This window comes from Megascapheus bottae, chromosome 7 (assembly GCF_031878675.1).
Source record: "Megascapheus bottae isolate mThoBot1 chromosome 7, mThoBot2.hap1, whole genome shotgun sequence".
Taxonomy (NCBI): domain Eukaryota; kingdom Metazoa; phylum Chordata; class Mammalia; order Rodentia; family Geomyidae; genus Megascapheus; species Megascapheus bottae.
In genome coordinates, this window is record NC_143515.1 from 31,893,852 (window position 1) to 31,911,933 (window position 18,082).

The window sequence follows — 18,082 nt, forward strand, 5'->3', positions numbered from 1 at the left end:
CTGTCAACACTCTACTCCTTTATGTTCTGTAGTGAATTCTGTCCTCAACACTGTAACACTATTCATGGTATGTTTGGCTAGAGAGGACCTAGTTGAGTATGTGATGCTCTTTTTGGTATTTTGTTTTGTTTTTGTTGTGGTGTTTTTTAATTTTAATTTTTTTTCACAGTACTGAGGTTTGAGTTCAAGGTTTCATGCTTGCTAGGCAGGTGCTCTCACTAGGTGGGCAATGCCTCCCGCCTTTTTTAGTCCAGTCATTTTTCAAAGTTCTCAGGTTTTCCCAGGGGTAGCCTTCGACTTTGATCCTTTGGCTTATGCCTCTTGGAAAGCTATGTTGCTAATAGAAAGGTGCCGTCATGCCGACTTGTTTTGTTGAGATGGGCTCTAGCTGATGCTTTGCCGGGGCTGGCTTGACCTGTGTGCTCTTCCCGTCTTCACAAGTAGTTAGGATGACATCAAGATTTGATGAGTATCAGGATGATATTAGATGGAGAAATTGGCAGAGTGGAGAGGTCTGTTTTAGTTGTGGTGCAGTTTAAGGTTTTGGCTCTGGTAAACGGCCATCTAGATCCTAGTCCAGCTGCCAAGACTCATGAGCAAGGGTTGGTTAAACATTGCTTTGGAAATCATGGACATTGGGGACATAGTTGAAGCCTAGTGTGTGTGAACAAGGGCTTTGAAAGGAAGGCTTGAAGACCATCAAGACTGAGTCGATTCTCCAGGGAAAACTGGTGTTTAAAGGGTGCAAGGCGCCAAAGGGCCTGTGAAGGGGAAAGTGCAGTTTCAGGCCCCGGGAGCCCAGGAACAGAGTTGGGTTAGGGGACTAAGCCAAGGTTTTAGAAATGAAATGAGGATGAGGCTGTCTGGCCTGGGAATCAGCTTTTATTTCTGGAGAAGCCAGGGCATGGACAAGTGAGTGGAATCAAAGTAGAGGCTGGGAAGTGTCTCTGCTTGCAGAAACATGACAGGAAGCTGGGGAAAGGATGTGACAATGTGAGCCTGTGGGGGAAGGGCAGCAGGATTAGGGCTGAGCACGGAAAGTGCATGGAAAGGGAGAAGCTGAAGAGCTGGGGTAACAGATGAGGTATCTCCCGCCTCCCCAGCAACAGCACGCGGGGAAGTGAATGAAGAATGGGAGGCTGGGGGAGTCAGGTAGGAGAGGGGTCTCTACCTGTCAAGACTTCTGGCTGTGGGATGGGGTTGAGAAAACTAGTTTGTCCAGGCTGTGTTCCTGTCTTTCCTGTCATCTCCGGTGCCCTCACAGCATTGACACAGTGTCACAGTGGGTCTGTGTGGGTTGAATATACTCTCCGGGCCTAGTTCCTCCTCCAGAGTGGTGAGTGCCTGTTCTTTGCAGACTAAACTGGGAGGCGAGAAGACGATTCACAGTTCTCCCAAGTTCACAGCCTCCAGGGGTAGCAACAACACTTTTTATCAGGTTGTTGACTAAGTTGGTATAACCAGCTAGGAGCTAGGAGCAATTGATACTCCCCCAACCATCAACATTCAAAACAGGCAGAGAGGAGTTAGACCACTTAAAATGGCTGAAATTCAAATGCTGTGTGAACACTAAAAAAGTGGGAATTCACAAGTTGGGAGTTCACAGCAGAAGGCATGATGTGGTCTAATATTATTCTTGGACCCTTCAGGGATGAAAAGATTTGTTAAGAGTCATAATGGTTCTTACCGGCTATGTGCTGAATGCTTGGGGCTTTTACTTCTGCGGTACCTTTTTGGCCTTCTCATCTATTTTATGTTAGCAACTTATTGGCAGAGAATAATATAGGGAGACAGAACTGATCATCTCAAATCATGCGCAAGAGAGTCATGCATGTTCTTTCCTGAGCTTTAATACTCTGAATGCTTTAAAAGCTAAGCAACATTGATGAGCACTTATCAAAATATCACGACTATACTGTGGGGTTGTTGGTATCTCTGTGCTGGACTGAGCAACCTGATCCCACCTGGAATCAGATGTCCTGTCCTGAGATCCAACAGGGCTGGACTCATATAGTGGAGGGGTCTTACTGGGACGCTGCTGCCATAGGAAGAGTGGGCTTACACTGAAGTATATGTGAATTAGTTTAATTCATAACTGCACCATGTCGATTTGGAATCCCGAAAGAACTTGATATTTAAAGAACTCGATGTTTAAAATGTTTCCATCTATACAATAGATGTTTTTTTAAAGATATAGCTCTGTTTTATTGGTAGACCCTCAGTAGTGAAATGTGCCTGTTTACACTGACCTAGTGGGCTGTTGGGGGGTCTAATGGAGATTGAATTGCTTGTCTCAGATATAGTGTGTGTGTGTGTTCATTGGATGAAGAGGCAGATTCTTACTCCTTTCTCTTTTTTCTCCTTCCTCCACTCAGTTCCCTTTTCAAGAGCTACTACCAGAACTGGCACTATGAGTTAGGGACACTGGGCTTGAGGGACCGGAGCTCTGCTCTCCCAGGGAAGGAAAGGAGAGCTCCATCTTTCCCCTCTTCCTACACTGGAACCAGACAGGATTCAGTGATCATTAGCAAGTGTAATATTGGAAAGTAAAATTTTAATGGTAGGGGAAGGCCAGGTTTACCAACAGACAGGGTGTGGGCACCCTTACCAGATGGCAGAGTTATGAGGACAGTTCCCCTCACTGGGGAGTCAGAGGTTCTGCTGTGCTTTTTTTTTTAAAGTTAATTATTATTATTATTATTATTATTATTATTATTATTTTTGCCAGTCCTGGGGCTTGAACTCAGGGTCTGGAAACTGTCCCTGTGCTTTCAAGGCCAGCACTCTACCACTTGAGCCACATTGGCTGTGTTTCTACAACAGAGGCTACAAGAGGAGCTACAGATCTTTTCAATGTCACAATCAAGCCCAAGGTCAAAAGAAAAAAAAGACCCACACTGAATTTGAGTGCAAAAAATAAATATAAAATTTATTAAAACACCCACAATATTTTAAAGATACCAGGAGTAATACAGTTCACAAACCCAGTTGTTTGTGTAAATTATAATAAAATACAAATCAAAAAAGGATACATACTTGCAATTTCTAGGCACCCTAAATTAAATTTACTGAAACACTGGGAGAGAAGGAAGGGAAAGGAGGGATAGCTCAGGAGGCAAACCAATATAAAGTGGAAGGAAGGAAAAATATTAACAAAAAGGTAAAAATTATACAAAATAAAATTATCAGCATAAATTTACTGTACTAAGAATATCTACAGTTTAATAATACACATCCTATTGCCTTGAGACATTGCAAAAAATCTACCATTCATCCATCAACCCCAGATAAAACTTCATTTCAAGTAGCCACAGTTTACAAAGTCAAGACGGAATATTCAAGTATGGTTGTTAAGTTCACCTCCATTGGAAGCCAAGTAACCAAACAGGATTCAAACAGATAAGAAATAAACCACATCCGAAAGCTACAAGGGTTCTAGATTAAGTCTACTGCATTAAAATGCCACAAGACAACCAGTCCTTGTTTCTTTAAATACATGGAAAAAAAATGACACCACTCCATTTTTTCTCCCCTCTTCCCCAAAAAGAAAAAAGAAATTAATTAGAACCAAGAAAATTTGAGATGTCCAATTGAGCCAATTAGTATTTTAAGTGTCCATGTGAAGAGTGATGATGAGTCCCTAAGTGATGGTAGTCAAAATGAGAAGAGCATGAGCAATATAAAAAGCGTCCCTGATATTAGAATAGAAGCACATGAGGACCAGGCCAATAGCTCGCTGATTCTTAGGCACAAATCAACTTCAGACCTGGCATGGCCACCAAGGTCTTTGCTCAGGGGGAAAAGCCTATTGCTTGGCCCTTGCCGGCAGCTCTGCAGGAGGAAGGGCTGGGTGGGTGTGCCAGACAGGTCGTACTCATGGAAACAAATGCAAATGGGGGTGTAGGGCTGGGAGCCTTGCAAGGGTTCGCACCTCAAAACTGTTCTTTTGGTCCGGGGTATGTTGAAATAGGCCGTGGACAGCAGCACGTGCAGCTGGCAAATAAAACTAGGTGTTGAGGGGAAGTCATTTGAAATGACAGCCACAATGAGGAAGCTCAACGAGATAGGCATTGGAAATTCACATTTTATTCAAAAGCAAGAAAACATAAGGAGAATAAAATAAAATCAACCATGCTCTTTCCTTTTGGCATTTTGCCATTGTAACTGCTGAAGAATGAAAACCCAAATGACCTTAGATTTGTCAAGGTCAAGTATGTCATCAAATGGATAACCTGCAGGCATCAGATGCTCAGAGAACCTATTGAAGTTGTCACAATGTCCTGTTTTTGAGGTATTTAAAAAAATTGTGATCATGGATGATGCAAAAATGGAGCTTCCTGTTGTGTTCTTAAAACATCCAACTTCTGTGGACCCATGGAGAAATTTAGCACCAACTAAAAAAGCAGCCTCAGTGGCACCGAAGGACAAAGGCGCTAAACCTCCAGTCTGAATTCAAGGAGCTGTCAAAGAGCAACAGAAGCCATGCTAGCCAAAGGCTGTGGTGAGCCAAGGAGCAAGCCGCTTGGCTGCCATGGTCCTGGTGCCTGGTGAGGAAAGAGCTGGCTCTTCCTCCTTCAAGGCTCCAATGTCATCTGCTTAGCTCCCTGGGCCACAGGAGGATGCCTGCCAGCTAGAAGAGGCAGGAGTACCTGAATCCCCTTCTTCTAAGGCATCTCCCCCAGACCCTCTCTCACCTGGCTCCAAAAGATGGGTACAAAATCACAGTGCCCACTCTTCACTGCCTCCCTGACCAAGAAGGGGCCTGCTTTCTATACTTGCCTTACTTTGGCCACCAAGGTAAGAACAAACCACCAGAACAACAATAAACCAAACCAAAACCAAAACCTGTTCAGAGCAGATTATAGCATGGTAAACAGAGGTCTAAGAAGACAGCACCAAAAGAGGAGGGGGGAAAATAAAAAGCGGAGAGACTGGAGCCCACCTTGTTTTTGGTTGGTTGTGGTTTCAGAACACTGATAGCACCTCAGCAAGACAGGATCAGGGACAGTCACATTAAAACACCGTAGCACCATTTTATTTAGACTATTTCAATTCATAAAAATGCTTCCTAGTCCATAAAACACATTTCAATAACAAAAGGAAAGGTACTGGTTGAGGCACGTCAGGGATATGGGAGTTTCCCACCACTTTTGCCTTGGTGTGAGATCTTGAAGAGTTAAGCTTCAAGAACAAAGTCTGGCTGGATTTTCATTGACATCAGATTACAACCATCCTCATGCACCTACTGCTGTCTGATACAAAGCAACGCAACGCTGCTACTTCCTTTCTTGCTTCAGCACCTTTAAAACTAATCTCTTGCTCTGCAAATGACTGTTTCCAAGAGGCAGATAGGAGGGTCAGAGGGGCTGGCAAAATCCCTTTCCACACACACCGCTGTCATCTCAGTTAGAAGGCAAGTAGCACCCAGGAGATTGGGTATGGGGAACGTAGGACCTGTTGAAAACCAGGCCTGAAAAGAACCCCCTTCCCCCAAATCTATGCAACACCCTTAGTGGAGCTTTCTGATGGTTAAGATGGTTTCTTAAGCTAGCACCAGTTAGTTTGTGAGAACCTGCTGCAAGGTTAATTTTTACTTTAAAGTCTCTTACATTGAACTTCGCAAGTACTTCCCTGGTATGCAACAAGCAGGGAAAACAAAACAAAGCAAAGAATGAGCAGACATACGAACTGCGTGTGGATGGTGTCGGGGGTCCGGCACCCTGGGGGATGACTGTAAGACTCATTTTCCCATGACATCGTACTCTTAAAACTTGGTCATGCTGTTAGGTTCTTTAGTTGCAATGGCTTTCATTTTTCTTCTCATGATAAAAATGTCTGTCAATCACCTTTAGGGCTTAAAAAAATGATTAGTGCCAGTAAAAAATAAAAATTTGATTTTTCTTTTTAAGAAGCCTTCAGCAGCAAGGGGAGGGGGCTAAAGAGCTGTGCATAGTTACTTCAATATACGTCTAAAGCATGCTTGGTTCAATGACTGAGATTTGAGGTAGGTTATACATGTAGTGTGTGGAAGTCAGCACGGCAAATGCATGGCCACAGCACCCCCTAACTCTGGAACAGCACTCACTGGGGGAGAGAGGGGATTGGGGACACCCAACTCAGACTGCCTCTCCCTCACCTCGCCTGGCCTTGGAACAAAGGCTGTGTGGCCAGGGGGACACACGTCACATGCTTCTTAGCTTGTATTGGTTTCTTTCATCTAATGGCTTTGCTACCGAAGGGTGACAACAGTATATTGAACACACGTCAGAGAGACTCACACATGCCAAGTATCAGAATCACCTGGGTTACACTCAGGACCTTCCAAACCCACAGCCAACCCGAGGCTTCCACGAGCCATCCAGACGGTCACATTCTCCAAATGTTTTGCAAAATAGCGTATTTCTTGCTTAAGATCATTTAAAATGAAGTTTTCAAGGCACCCCCGCATCTACCTAAGCAAGGAGTCAAATGAGACCTGCGTAAAAGTACTGATGCGATAAGCAAAATAGCATTTAAAGGACCCAACTTTTCCTCAAAACTAGAAAATCAGCATGCTTCTTAAAGACTCTGCCTCCTTTCGCTTGTCAAACTGAAGGTCAGAGGTTTTCCTATAAATCTGAGTTCTGAATAAATCTAAATCCTGATAAGCTCTTGGGTATTTATTTCAAAAGCAATAATATTTCATTTTTGTCCTGTAAAATAAATGCAACTTTACAGAATATGGTAAAAGTGGAGGATAGACAAAGCACGTTAAATATTTAGCTACTATTTACAATTTCTCCCACAATTACATGTTAAAATGTATTTTACCCCCCCCCTCCCAAGTTGCTGTTTAAATCTAGGCAAAAGTGCTTAAAAAAATCTTTCACTATTTACAGATAAAACCAGACCACACGAATGCTCAGGACATCTTACAGAAACTCTCCGCCAGGGCTTCCAAAGCTTCTAGTAAACCCAGCGGGGCGGTTCTCAGCTCGGACACAAGGCACCTGGAAGCTCAGGAACTTGCCTTTAGCATTGCTATCTGATTGTTAAGCTTGATTCATGAAGACCCACATCTGAATAAAACTGCTTATTAAATACCTGATTTTTCCCCCTCAGGGCTTGGTTGTCACTCAGTGGGTGGCCATGTCCCCCCTGTGTGTCCTCATGAAGCTCCCGACTCACCACACATATCCACATGGGTAGCCTGGTATCTCTTCTGTGAATACCATAGGAAAGCAAACACTCCAAGAAGTCTGACTTGCCGTAAATCAATGTTGCTTCTACCAGACAGACCCAACCTCTCTTGCCAATGCCACAAAAATTAAGCACCACATTCTCATCGAAGGACTAAACAAATGCACCAGAATTTTAGAATGGGTGTGTTACAAGGGGGTGGAGAGGGAAGGAAAAGAAAGAAAAATGATCGGATGGAGAACTGGCACCAATGAAGGAAGAAAATCCTAGCAACCTGTTGAAAACGTTTGACTCTTGCACTTGGAAATTAAATACAGGCCCCTCCCCACATGAGAACAGGCTGGGGCCGGGGAGGCATGCACCATTGTCCGAGGTGGAGGTCTAGGAATAAGGACAGATGTGTTAACCGTTGTTACACTGGCTCACTGAGCTCCCGCAGGCCCCAGCCTGACCCTAGAGTCAGGAAAGTTCCAGCACAATACTTACAGCACCACACAGCACCAAACACAGAGCCACAGAGCCTGGCTGGCTCTTCACAGCTTGGGTTCAGCTTCTTGTTTTTAAAAATACAGTAGCCCTTTTTCAGTTATGAGCATAAACTGTGGGGCGATTTTTAAAAACTGCCACTAAGATTCCTTCAGCCCAACATGCATTGGCTTGTTAAGGTGGTGGAAAGGGCTCCCGGGAGCCTCTCAACGCTAGCTCTGGCACGAGGTGCCATCTAGGGAACCAGGACATCATGTACTTGATAAATAACGGACAGAGAGGATTCAGTGTGGAGACTAGCAAGCTTGAAGCCGTCTACTTCCGATCTGGTTTCTGGGGAGATCTACACTAGCATCTCCGGCCAGACCTGGGGTGCCTCAGGCCCACTGCCAGCTGGACAGGGACCCCCAGATGTTTGTGTATAGCTTTTCCAACCCTACAGAGAAGACAGAGGCTGTCCTGAGCGGAGCAGTCCCTGCACACAGGGAGGGGTGGAGGGAGGGGGCACCCGCCGCCCTCAGCTCGGAGGGGCAGATGGCTGAGAACCCATCAGCTCCCAGGAAGCTGCACTGGCTGGCAGGGACAGCACTGTTGCCTCTCCTGTCTAGCCGCTACCATTACTATTGTCGCTTTAAAAAAATCCAATAAATATACATTTTAAATGGAATTTAAAACCACTCCTTTGTGAAAGGACACTATAAACTTTCTTTCCATTATTGTGATATACAAGGATAGAGTTTTAAAAACAAAGGAAAAAAAAGCCCCTCAGATAAGGGGAAAAAAACCCATGGAGATATAAATATTAAGATCACGAAAAAAATCACCCGACAGCCGTAGTTTCTTCTTCAAAGTGCTGGGGAAGTAGGAAAGGGAGGGGCGGGTCAGTTCTGAGGTTTGGACCATAAATACATATATATGATAGGCATATCCATATATGTAGATATAGAAAGACTTCTGCACCCCCAACCCGCCCCCAGATGTGAGGGCAAAAGCACCACAGAGGCAGCTCGGGCGGGGCCCGACGCTGAGGTACGCTGGCTCCTGGCACCTAGATCCAGCGGCTGTAGGGGCCAGTGACCTTTGTGTAGGCATAAGAGGACACGGTGACCGCCGAGTCTGTGGGCATGGCCAGGGCCTGCCGGGTGGGGACAGCCCTCTTCTTCTCCTTGTGCTGGGACTCTGCCACGATTGCGCCCCCCCACTTGCGCTTCTTCCCATACAGCTTGGCCTCCTGCTGGCCCAGGCCCAGCCTTGCAGCCTCCTCCTGCCGTGCCCTCGCCCGCTCCGCCAGCTGCTTCATCTTAGCCTCCCAGAGGGCCAAGCCGTGATTGGGCTGATTGAGGTTCTTGTGCTGGTAGAAGACCAGCGAGATGCGGGTGGGATGGAAGCGGTTGGGCTTCTTGAGCGGTGTGGTGGCATGCAGCTCGCGCCGGGCACACTCGATGAGGATAGAGCCGTGGGCCGGGGCCACGGCCACGCCGCCGATGTTCTCATCTAGGAAGTTGTGTTCACTGTCTGACCACAGCTCCTCTTCCTCCTCCTCCACAGCTGGGCCGCCCTTTTCCTCCTTTGCCCCCACTTTGCTGGGGGGCTCCTCAGCCATCCCCTCCTCCAGACTGAAGGGATCCCACAGCTTCTCCTCTGACTTTAGGGCCCCAAAGAGCTTCTCACTGGAGCCCAGGGGCATGCCGAAGGCCTGCCAGGCTTTGTCCAGCTGGCTTGAGCCAGAGGTGGGAATCTTTCCCTCCTCCCCTTTCATGGGATTCCACAACTTGTCTTGGAACACAGGACCACCTTTCAGGGCGGAGTTGAAATCTGCTGCTCCCACTCCCCATGGCTTCTCAGTTAGACCAGGCCCAGCCAAAGCTGAGGAACTGTTCCCAAACTTGCAGGGGCTCCATGGCTTGCCTCGCAGCCGTCCTCCAGGATGGGGGGCTGACTGCTGCCCCTCCCCAGGGAACAGTCCCCACTGGCCATCTGGGAAGTGTGATGGGGTCAGGCAACTAGCCCCAAAAGAATTAAGCTTGTCAGACCCAACGGCAGGGCTCTCCCCTCGAGGAAACATACCCCAGCTGCCACCTACACTGTTAGTCCTCTTGGGCGACACGCTTGAGCCCCCTGAGTACTGCCCCCATAGGTGATTGGGTCCCCCATTCTGAGATGCTTCCGGCAAAGGTGTTTTGCCCATCTTTCCAGAGTCTCTGGGTATGGATTCAGCTGGACCCAGTGGGTCTACTGGCTCTTGCTTGATGGATCTGTTATAGCAGCTGGAGCTTTGAGCAAAGGGAGAGGGGTCCCTGGGTACGGGGTGGAGCTGGGGAGCCTTGGAAAGCAGATATTCCTTGGGGCCTGGGTAAGCAGGCTGCTGGTGGTGAGGTGCAGGGTGATGGGCTTCTGTGGTAACAGCCTGGCCAGGCAGCTCGGCAAACTCAGCACCACCGTAGGCCGGGCTCAGGCTGTTATGCAGAGCATGGAGGTCTGGCTTCTTCTCAAAACTGCCATTGCTCCCACCATGTCCCCAGGCACCAGGACCCAGGAACTGGGAGGGAAAGACGGGGTTGCTGGATGGAAAGCCATAGTAGCTGAAGGAGGGGAGGGCGTACTTGGTATGGAAGCCGTTGACGGAGGCTAGGCCGGGCTGGGCGTAGTGGGAGTGGTAAGAGTACACACTGCTCATGCTGTAGGGATCTGAGGGCCGGCAGCTGCCCAGCACCGAGTAGCTCTCTACCACTGCATTGCTGCTGTACTTGAAAGAGCTGAAGTGGTTCTGTGGCTCCACCTTCAGTGAGGGCTTCAGGCTTTGCTGGGTCAAGCCGCCCTTCAGAGATAGGCCTGGAAAAGCAGAAGGCAAGGGGTAAGGCAGAAGGCTGGGGATGCAATTTCCCTGTTTCCTTGAGATGAGTCTTGTCAGAAGAGGCAAGATGGAGGATGAGTGCTGAGAGAGCCCAAGCCGAGTCTGCAATTCTCCCTAGGTACCCCTAAGCTCAGGCCCCATTCCTGGGGGTGCCTTGCACAGCTCATGGGGTCCTTGCAGTATGGCCTCTCCTCATGAAACCCAGTTTTCACTGAAGCAGCCTCCTTCCCCGTATATTGGTGGGGAGAAATGACAGCTGCCTACAACGCTGCCACCTAGTCTGAGCCCTGGGCTAATAATGCTCTATTTCCCACATGGAGAGGGCATGAGCAGGCTGGAGGGGAATCCACATGCTCTTTCCCTGAAGATAATCAGGAAGTTCTGCACTCATTTTCTCAGGCCATTCTATTATTTATCCCCTTTCCCTTTTCAGTATGGGAGTTTAAACACAGGGCTTCATGCTTATGAGGCACTTTACCACTTGAACCATGTCCCCCAATCCTTGATGCTTTATGAATTCAAGGCCTGAGCACTGTCCTTGGACTTTCTCAAGGCTAGAGCTCTACCACTTGAGCTGCATCACCACTTCTGGCTTTTTCCTATGCATGTGGTACTGAGGAATCGAACCTGGGTCTTTGTGTATGCTAGGCAAGTACTCTACCACTAGGCCAAACTCCTGGCCTATGCTTTATTTTTAATAGTATTTCATATTTTGATCAGGGCCAAACATGAACCACAATCTTATTACCTCTGGGTGTTAGCCATGAACCATAGTGCCTGGCTTATTGGTTAAGATAGAGTCTCCCTAACTTTCCCCACACTGTTCTTGAAATGGGATCTTCTCTTTTCTACATCCCAAGTAGCTGGGTGTTTTCAGGAGTGTGCCGCCACACCAGGCCCTATGACACAATGGCCCGGGGGCCACAGGACTTTCTGCCTGAGTGACCATCATCATGCAGGAAGGTGGGATAGAAGAGGTTCATGCCTGTCCTGGTTGTGTTCTCTCTACACACCTGGGTCGGTGGGGACCCCAGCCAGCTCCAGGGCCTCCTGCTTGATCTTCTCAGGAGTGCTCAGTTTTTCCTTCTGAATCTTCTTCTTCTCAGCTGCTGCCTTCCTGGCTTCCAGCTGCCGCTGGCGACACGACTTGGCAGGCTCTGGCAGGCGCCGGACCTCGCGAGGGAAGGCCGTGAGCACCTGGATGGCTCCACTGCTCACCTTGGCATTCTGGTTCTCCTCACTGCCAAACTCATCTGTGTTGGCCATCTTGTAGAGTGGGAGTACATGTAGTTGCTCATCCTCAGGAATCTGGCCCACGCAGCGATTGTCTTCCTTGGTCAGGGTGCAGACCTGCCCCACAGAAGGGGGAGAAGTCATGGGGCTGGGAGACCATGGTGGGGGGGGGGGTCCACGTCCCAAACAGATGACCTCTTTCCCCACACAGCCCCACTTTCAGCCATTAACTGGTCCTACCCCTTTCTCTTGTTTCCTAGAGGCTCTGAAAAGCAGCAGTATCAGCAACAAGTAACTATTGCTGTGGCTTTCCTATTATCTTCATGTCCTTGTGCTGCTGAGAGGGGTGTGATGGCTGGCAGTGAGCATGCTGACCAGAGGGTAGGCCAGGTGGCCTGCTCTGCCCTGTAACCCTGCACTGCTGCCACTGCACGGAGCCTTGGATCTTCTACCTTTGCTCCTTTTGCTCTTAAGATAATTTTATTTTTATTTATTTTAAAAGCTATATGTTGGCTATACAAAATTGTCAGCAAAAAGGAAAAAGCTATCTCCATAATCTCACTACCCAGAAATAATTACTGTAGACACTGTTCATATACCATACACAACTAATTTTTGGTAGTATCTTCAGATAGGTATTATGCATACAGCAATTATCAATAACATTTTTTCTTAACTATGATGACTTTATTACGCACTAAATATATTTGAAATGAGTCAGGATCTTCATAGTATTGCTTTTTCTATTAGTGTGTTAGTTTACCTAACCAATCACTTACATTCCCACTTGTTTCCAAATTTTCCCTATCCTAACAATACTTTTCAAAAATCTCCTTTTGTTGGGTGTGGTGGTTCATGCCTGTAATCCTAGCAATTCAGGAGGCTGAGATCTTGGTTCAAAGCCAACCCGGGCACTAAAGAACATGAGACTCTTATCTTCAATTAATCACTAAAAAATGGGAAGTGGGGCTCAAAGGGTAGTAGCCTTGAGCTGAAAGGGCTCAGGGATAGTGCCCTGGTCCAGAATTCAAGCCCCATGACCCCCCCCCCCCCCACACACAAAGATTTCCTTTGAACTTGTTTTCTAAGGTAATTTTTTAGGTCTGTAAAGCAGACCTGCTATATACTGCCAAACTGCCCTCCAAAATGATTCAGTTTTCTATTCATGCAATGAAACGTATTTTTTCTATATTATTGCAATTAATATTTTATTTTAGTCAATTGTGGGGCTTGAACTTAAGGCTTGGGCATTGTCCCTGAACTTTTTTTGTTCAAGTCTAGTGTTCTATACCACTTTGAGCCACAGCTACACTTCTGGCTTTCTGATGGTTTATTGGAGATGAGTCTCATAGACTTTCCTGCACAAGGTGGCTTTGAATCATGATCCTTAGATTTCAACCTCCTGAGAAGCTAGGATTACAACAGATGTGAGCCACCAGCACCAACTATAATTATTTTCTTCAAAAAACACTTTGTTCATTATTATTGTTGTTTGCTTTCTTAATGGGGCTAGCTTGCCTTCCTCCCCTCAATTTATTCTATAATTTTTATTTTTCTGGATTTTTTTTGAAAGTGTTCTAGCACCTGAATTGGGCCCACAGCCCCTAGTTTCTGTGTTCTTGATACTCTGGCACCACATGGAGCTATCTAATACTTGGAAATGGAAAACTGTACACACAGCCATGGCAATTGTGGGTATAAATCTGTATCATTGCTACAAAAAGCTTCAATTGAGAAAAGCACACCATAGAGCACTAGATACAATTTGCTCTCATTTGTGTGAAGTCTACTATAAGGGCCCTTCACTCAGCTCTCTGAATAGATGGTCATCAAATGCTAACAGTGGCTATAAGACTTTAGGCAACTTTTTAAAAAAAATATCATTTAAAAGTTGGTACTTTATTTAGCTAAAAGATAATATTTCTCACTTTGGGAAAAAATTACACTTATTTACTCCAAACCCCAGAAGCTTTGAGATTCAAGCAATCTCATTGTGCTCACTCTCTCCTATTTCCCAGTGCCTTTTCTTGACTTCTCTCTTAACCCTGATATCTCTCCTTTCTATATATTTCAGCTAGAAGATGTCACACAGGATGTAGACAAGAGCCTGATCCATCTTGCTTCTTAGTCTTGAATACAGAGAGAAGACAAGGAATAAAAATGAAATCCTGGGATGGGAACATCTATCCCCACAAGAATAAGAGCTGAAAACAGAATCTAACGGCTACCTTTCCCCTTTCACAGATCCTTCGAAAAGAACATCATCCCTACAAGGGGTCTCATTAAAAAGCAGAGCAGAATACTTACATCATCCTTTTGAGAGATTCCCACTGTCTCTCCTCCTTCTGTACTCACTTTCCACCTGTACTGAGTCCTAGGCTTTTCAAGTCCTCCTCCTCCGCAACCTACCTGCACATCTAGCAGGTATATCAAACTGAATTCTTGACTTTTCACCCAAACTTGGTCTTCTTGTTATGCTACCAGTCTGTGGAATGGCATCTACACTCTTCAGCTGCTGAGCATCTCCTATCACTTTATCCCTTACTCTACTTCATTTCCTCTCATGGTCTTCAACATTATTACAGCACTTACCTAAGGTGGCTAGCATCTAGACAGGGCCTGTGGCCTGTTGATACTTAATAAGTGTTTAATGTTTCAAGGACTTTTTTGGGCTATGAAACCAAGTGTTCATTAAGACCTAGAAGTACACTTCTAGACCTTACATAACCAGAGACTTCAGGTGACTAAGCAGCTGCATGATCCAGAATTCATCTAATTCAGAGTCCTGCCTGGAACTGTCTATTTTTTTTTTCCTGAAAGTTGTTTCCTATTTGATCAGACATGTCACAGAGAACATGGTCTCCATGTCCCTCACTATTCTAAGTGCATTTTCTACAGGAATCACAGCTGGGATTTCCTCCCAACATCACCCTACAGGTGGTGCTGTGAACAGACAAAAGCTTCCTTACCACGGTGCACCCATTGTAGAGGTTATGCTGGTCTTTGTGGGCGTGGGCACAGAAATCCATGCAGGCTGTAACCCCGGAGAAGGGGCGTCCTTCTTTTAGCCCCAAGCGGCAGTCTATTGCTATTTCCTCATTCGTCACCTGTGGGAATGGCCAAGGAGAGCTGCTTATAGAACCTGAGGTGAAAGTTCTTGGTTCTGCACATGGGGAATTAGGTATTAGAGGGAGGGAGGTTAAAGATCACAGTTGCCTTGACATTAGAGCTAGAGCTTTTCAACCAGAAAACCTCCAAGAGCAATGATCATTTTCTTCTACATTATGTCAAGCACCTCTTGTCTCATTTGGGAGAGGCAGGGTAGTGGGATAAGCTTTGTCCTTCATAGTGAAATGAGATCAGAGAAGGGGGAAGACTACTAGGAGGATACCATATAGAGTGAGTTTTCAGAGGTGGTGTTGGATGCAGTTAAACATGAAATTTAAAGAAAAAAAGAAGGCTAGACATTGGTGGTTCATGCCTGTAATCCTAGCTCCTCAGGATGCTCAGACCTGAGGATTGCGGTGCAAAGCCAGCCTGCACAAGAAAAGCCCAGAGACTCTAATTAAGCACCAAAAAGCCAGAAGTAGAGCTATAGCTCTAGTGGTAAAAAGCTAGTCTTGAGCTGAAAAAGCTCAGTGACAACATCTAGACCCTGGGCTAAAGCCCAGGACCAAAAAAAAGAGAAGGGGGGTGGGGAGCTGGGAATCAGTAACCTACTCCTGTAATCATAATTACTTGTGAGACTAAGAACAGGAGAATTGAGGTTCAAGGTCAGCAAGAAAGTTTGCATGACTCCTTCTCAACCCAGAGCAGGGTACAGTGGTCCATCCATGCTTTTCATCCCAAGCTATATGGGAATCTGAGACTGGGAGAACTGTGGTTCCAGGTCAACTCAGGAAAAGTTCACTAAGAGTCCATGGAAGAGAGTTAGTTACGGTGGAATGTGCCTATGATTCCAGCAATGACAGGATGCCTAAAGTAGTAGGATAGTGGCTCAGGGACATGCCTAAGGCAGGGAGAAAGACCCAAAGAAGCACACATTTCCACTTCATAACTTCAGGGAGCCTGGGTGGAGATGGCATGCTGTCTAGGCCCTAGTACCTGGTTCTGATAGGCCTGAGGGGCCAGCTGCTTGTAAAGGGGAGCGACTTCAGTGGCCAGGCCCTGGAAATTCTTCCGGAGCACTTCTTCCTGCAGAGAGAACAGTCATACATATTCAGAGTGGTCCTGTTTGAAGAACTTCACATGTTAAAAGTGACCTCCATCCATTCCCATCCCCAGGAATCACTGGGAAAGTGGGAAGTTAACTGCCATTGGGATTTTATAGGGTTCCTCTACCACAGCCACCTCCTCAACTGGAGTTAAAGAAATAAAATCACAACAAAGCCCTCTAGGACCCTCCGCGTAACTTTTTTACCCAGTGGTTTGTGCACTGTCCGTCGGCTTCTGACAGGATGCGCCCATCTTCCGACAGTAAAAGGACCTTGGAACGTGTGCCTCCCCCCTGGACACCCCCGTAGAACGCAGCCATACTGCCGCTACTGCAGCCGTCAGTCCCGCCGTGAGCCTCCCTCCCCACTCCGGCAGCTTCCCTCCCTCTCTTAACACTGATTATTTTACCTGATATTTCAAATGTCAAGTTTAACAAACAAGTATTCAAGAATGGAATCTCTATATGCAATCACTGGCACATACATTTAAGAACAAAATGGTATAGTATCTCACTTTGTTATCTGATATATTGAATTTATTTGTATTTGGATATTTGAAATTGGATAGGGAAGGGGGGGAAACCAAGACGGGTATGGGGTGTGGGGGGGGAGGGAAACGGGTACCAAGACATGTGAAAGGGTATCAATGTATGTGAATTAATGCACCTTCTATCTGGCAAATATCATGTAACCCTTTTACTAATTACAATAAAAAAATTAAAAAAAAAAAAAGAAAATTAAGCTGAGAGTTTATATGTCATAGATACCTATCGATGTATCATATCATTATGTCTATAGAGTATATATCCCAGCATAGATTTCTATGTCTATATAGATATATTCATATCTCCAAGTTCATGTCAATGATCTTGAGTACCTGGGTACTGAGTCATTGCTCTTGTACTGTTTGGATCTAATATCCACATATCAAGGGGGACCATGTGCCTTTGTTCCTTTGGTCTTGACTTATCTCACTCAACATGTTTTGCACTAGTTTGACCCACTTTTCCACATATACCATGATTTTATCTGGTCTGGTGGCTATGTAGAATTCCATTGTATATATGTACCACAGTTTTTGTACCCATTCATCTGCAGTAGGGCTTCTGGGTTGTTTCCATCGCTTGGCTGTTGTGAACAGTGCAGTGATGAACATGGCTACCATAGCCATTTTTAAGTTGGAGACAGACTCAACAAGAAAATTCACTGCCAGAAAGGTCCAGTTATCTTGTCTACTGGGCTACCTACAGTTCCTTTGAGCCACAGCCCAGTATAGGCCATGATTCATAAAGTAGGCACTTGTTTCCAGTGCTCAACTTCCTGCCACAAATGCAGTATATGGTAGACAGAAAAAAAAATCTTTCCTATGCAAAAGGCAAGCAGAGGTTTTTTTTTTTTTCCTTTGCTATGAAGTCTATGGCTGGCCTGGACCAGAGCCTACCAGGTGCTCTAAGGAATCCCAAAGCTTTAGCAACCAGACATACTATTTGTGTTACTCACAAGCCACATGTGGTTACTGAAATGTATATTAATTTTAATTAAGATTAAATTATAAATTCTATTCCTCAGTTTTACTAGCACATTTCATATGCTCAGTTACTGCTGTCCAGTCCTAAACAGGAGACACACAGAGGATGTAGGATGTTTCCATTACAGTGAATATTCCACTACATGGCGCTGCTCTAGACAAAGCAGCAGCATCTCACTACAATAGGCAGAGTTGAGTAACCTCACAGGGTAGCAGCAAAACCTCCTAGGAGGCCTTGAGCAAAGGTATTAAGGGTTTAAGAAGATGGTAGGGAGAAGAGACAAAGGTAAGTAGACAACCTTAGAAATGAAAATTGAGTCATAGCTTAGCTGTCAATCTAGTGGGTTGGCTACCTCCCTGGCTGCTGTCTAGCAGCTGATGACAAGACAGAGGGCTTGAAGCCACATAGTTAGAGATGAGATTTGAGAGCTCTAGGGAAACAAATGCCTGACATGGAATCTGGCTGTCACCTTGACTTAGCCACAGTACTTATGTAAACTACTTAGACTTCAGTAAAGTGAGGAAGAGTGCCCAGTTCACTGGGAGATCCTAGAATGAACTCAAATCCCTGTAAGGTACTCAGCACCA

At 45.9% G+C, this 18,082-nt stretch overlaps 1 protein-coding gene across 3 annotated transcripts in view; it reads right to left on the reverse strand.

The window, feature by feature from the left end:
• Positions 1-2,902: 2,902 nt before the first annotated feature.
• The window catches only part of Tet3 (tet methylcytosine dioxygenase 3), a 104,064-nt gene continuing 88,884 nt past the window's right edge, over positions 2,903-18,082 (reverse strand). For all 3 annotated transcript variants that reach the window (XM_090336665.1, XM_090336663.1, XM_090336664.1), the window contains 4 exons: positions 15,857-15,946; positions 14,722-14,859; positions 11,533-11,869; positions 2,903-10,497 (listed from right to left, as the gene is read on the reverse strand). In XM_090336665.1, the coding sequence (XP_090192791.1) occupies positions 8,714-10,497; positions 11,533-11,869; positions 14,722-14,859; positions 15,857-15,946 (2,349 nt within the window). In that variant the 3' untranslated portion in view covers positions 2,903-8,713. The remainder of the gene's footprint in view (positions 10,498-11,532; positions 11,870-14,721; positions 14,860-15,856; positions 15,947-18,082) is intronic.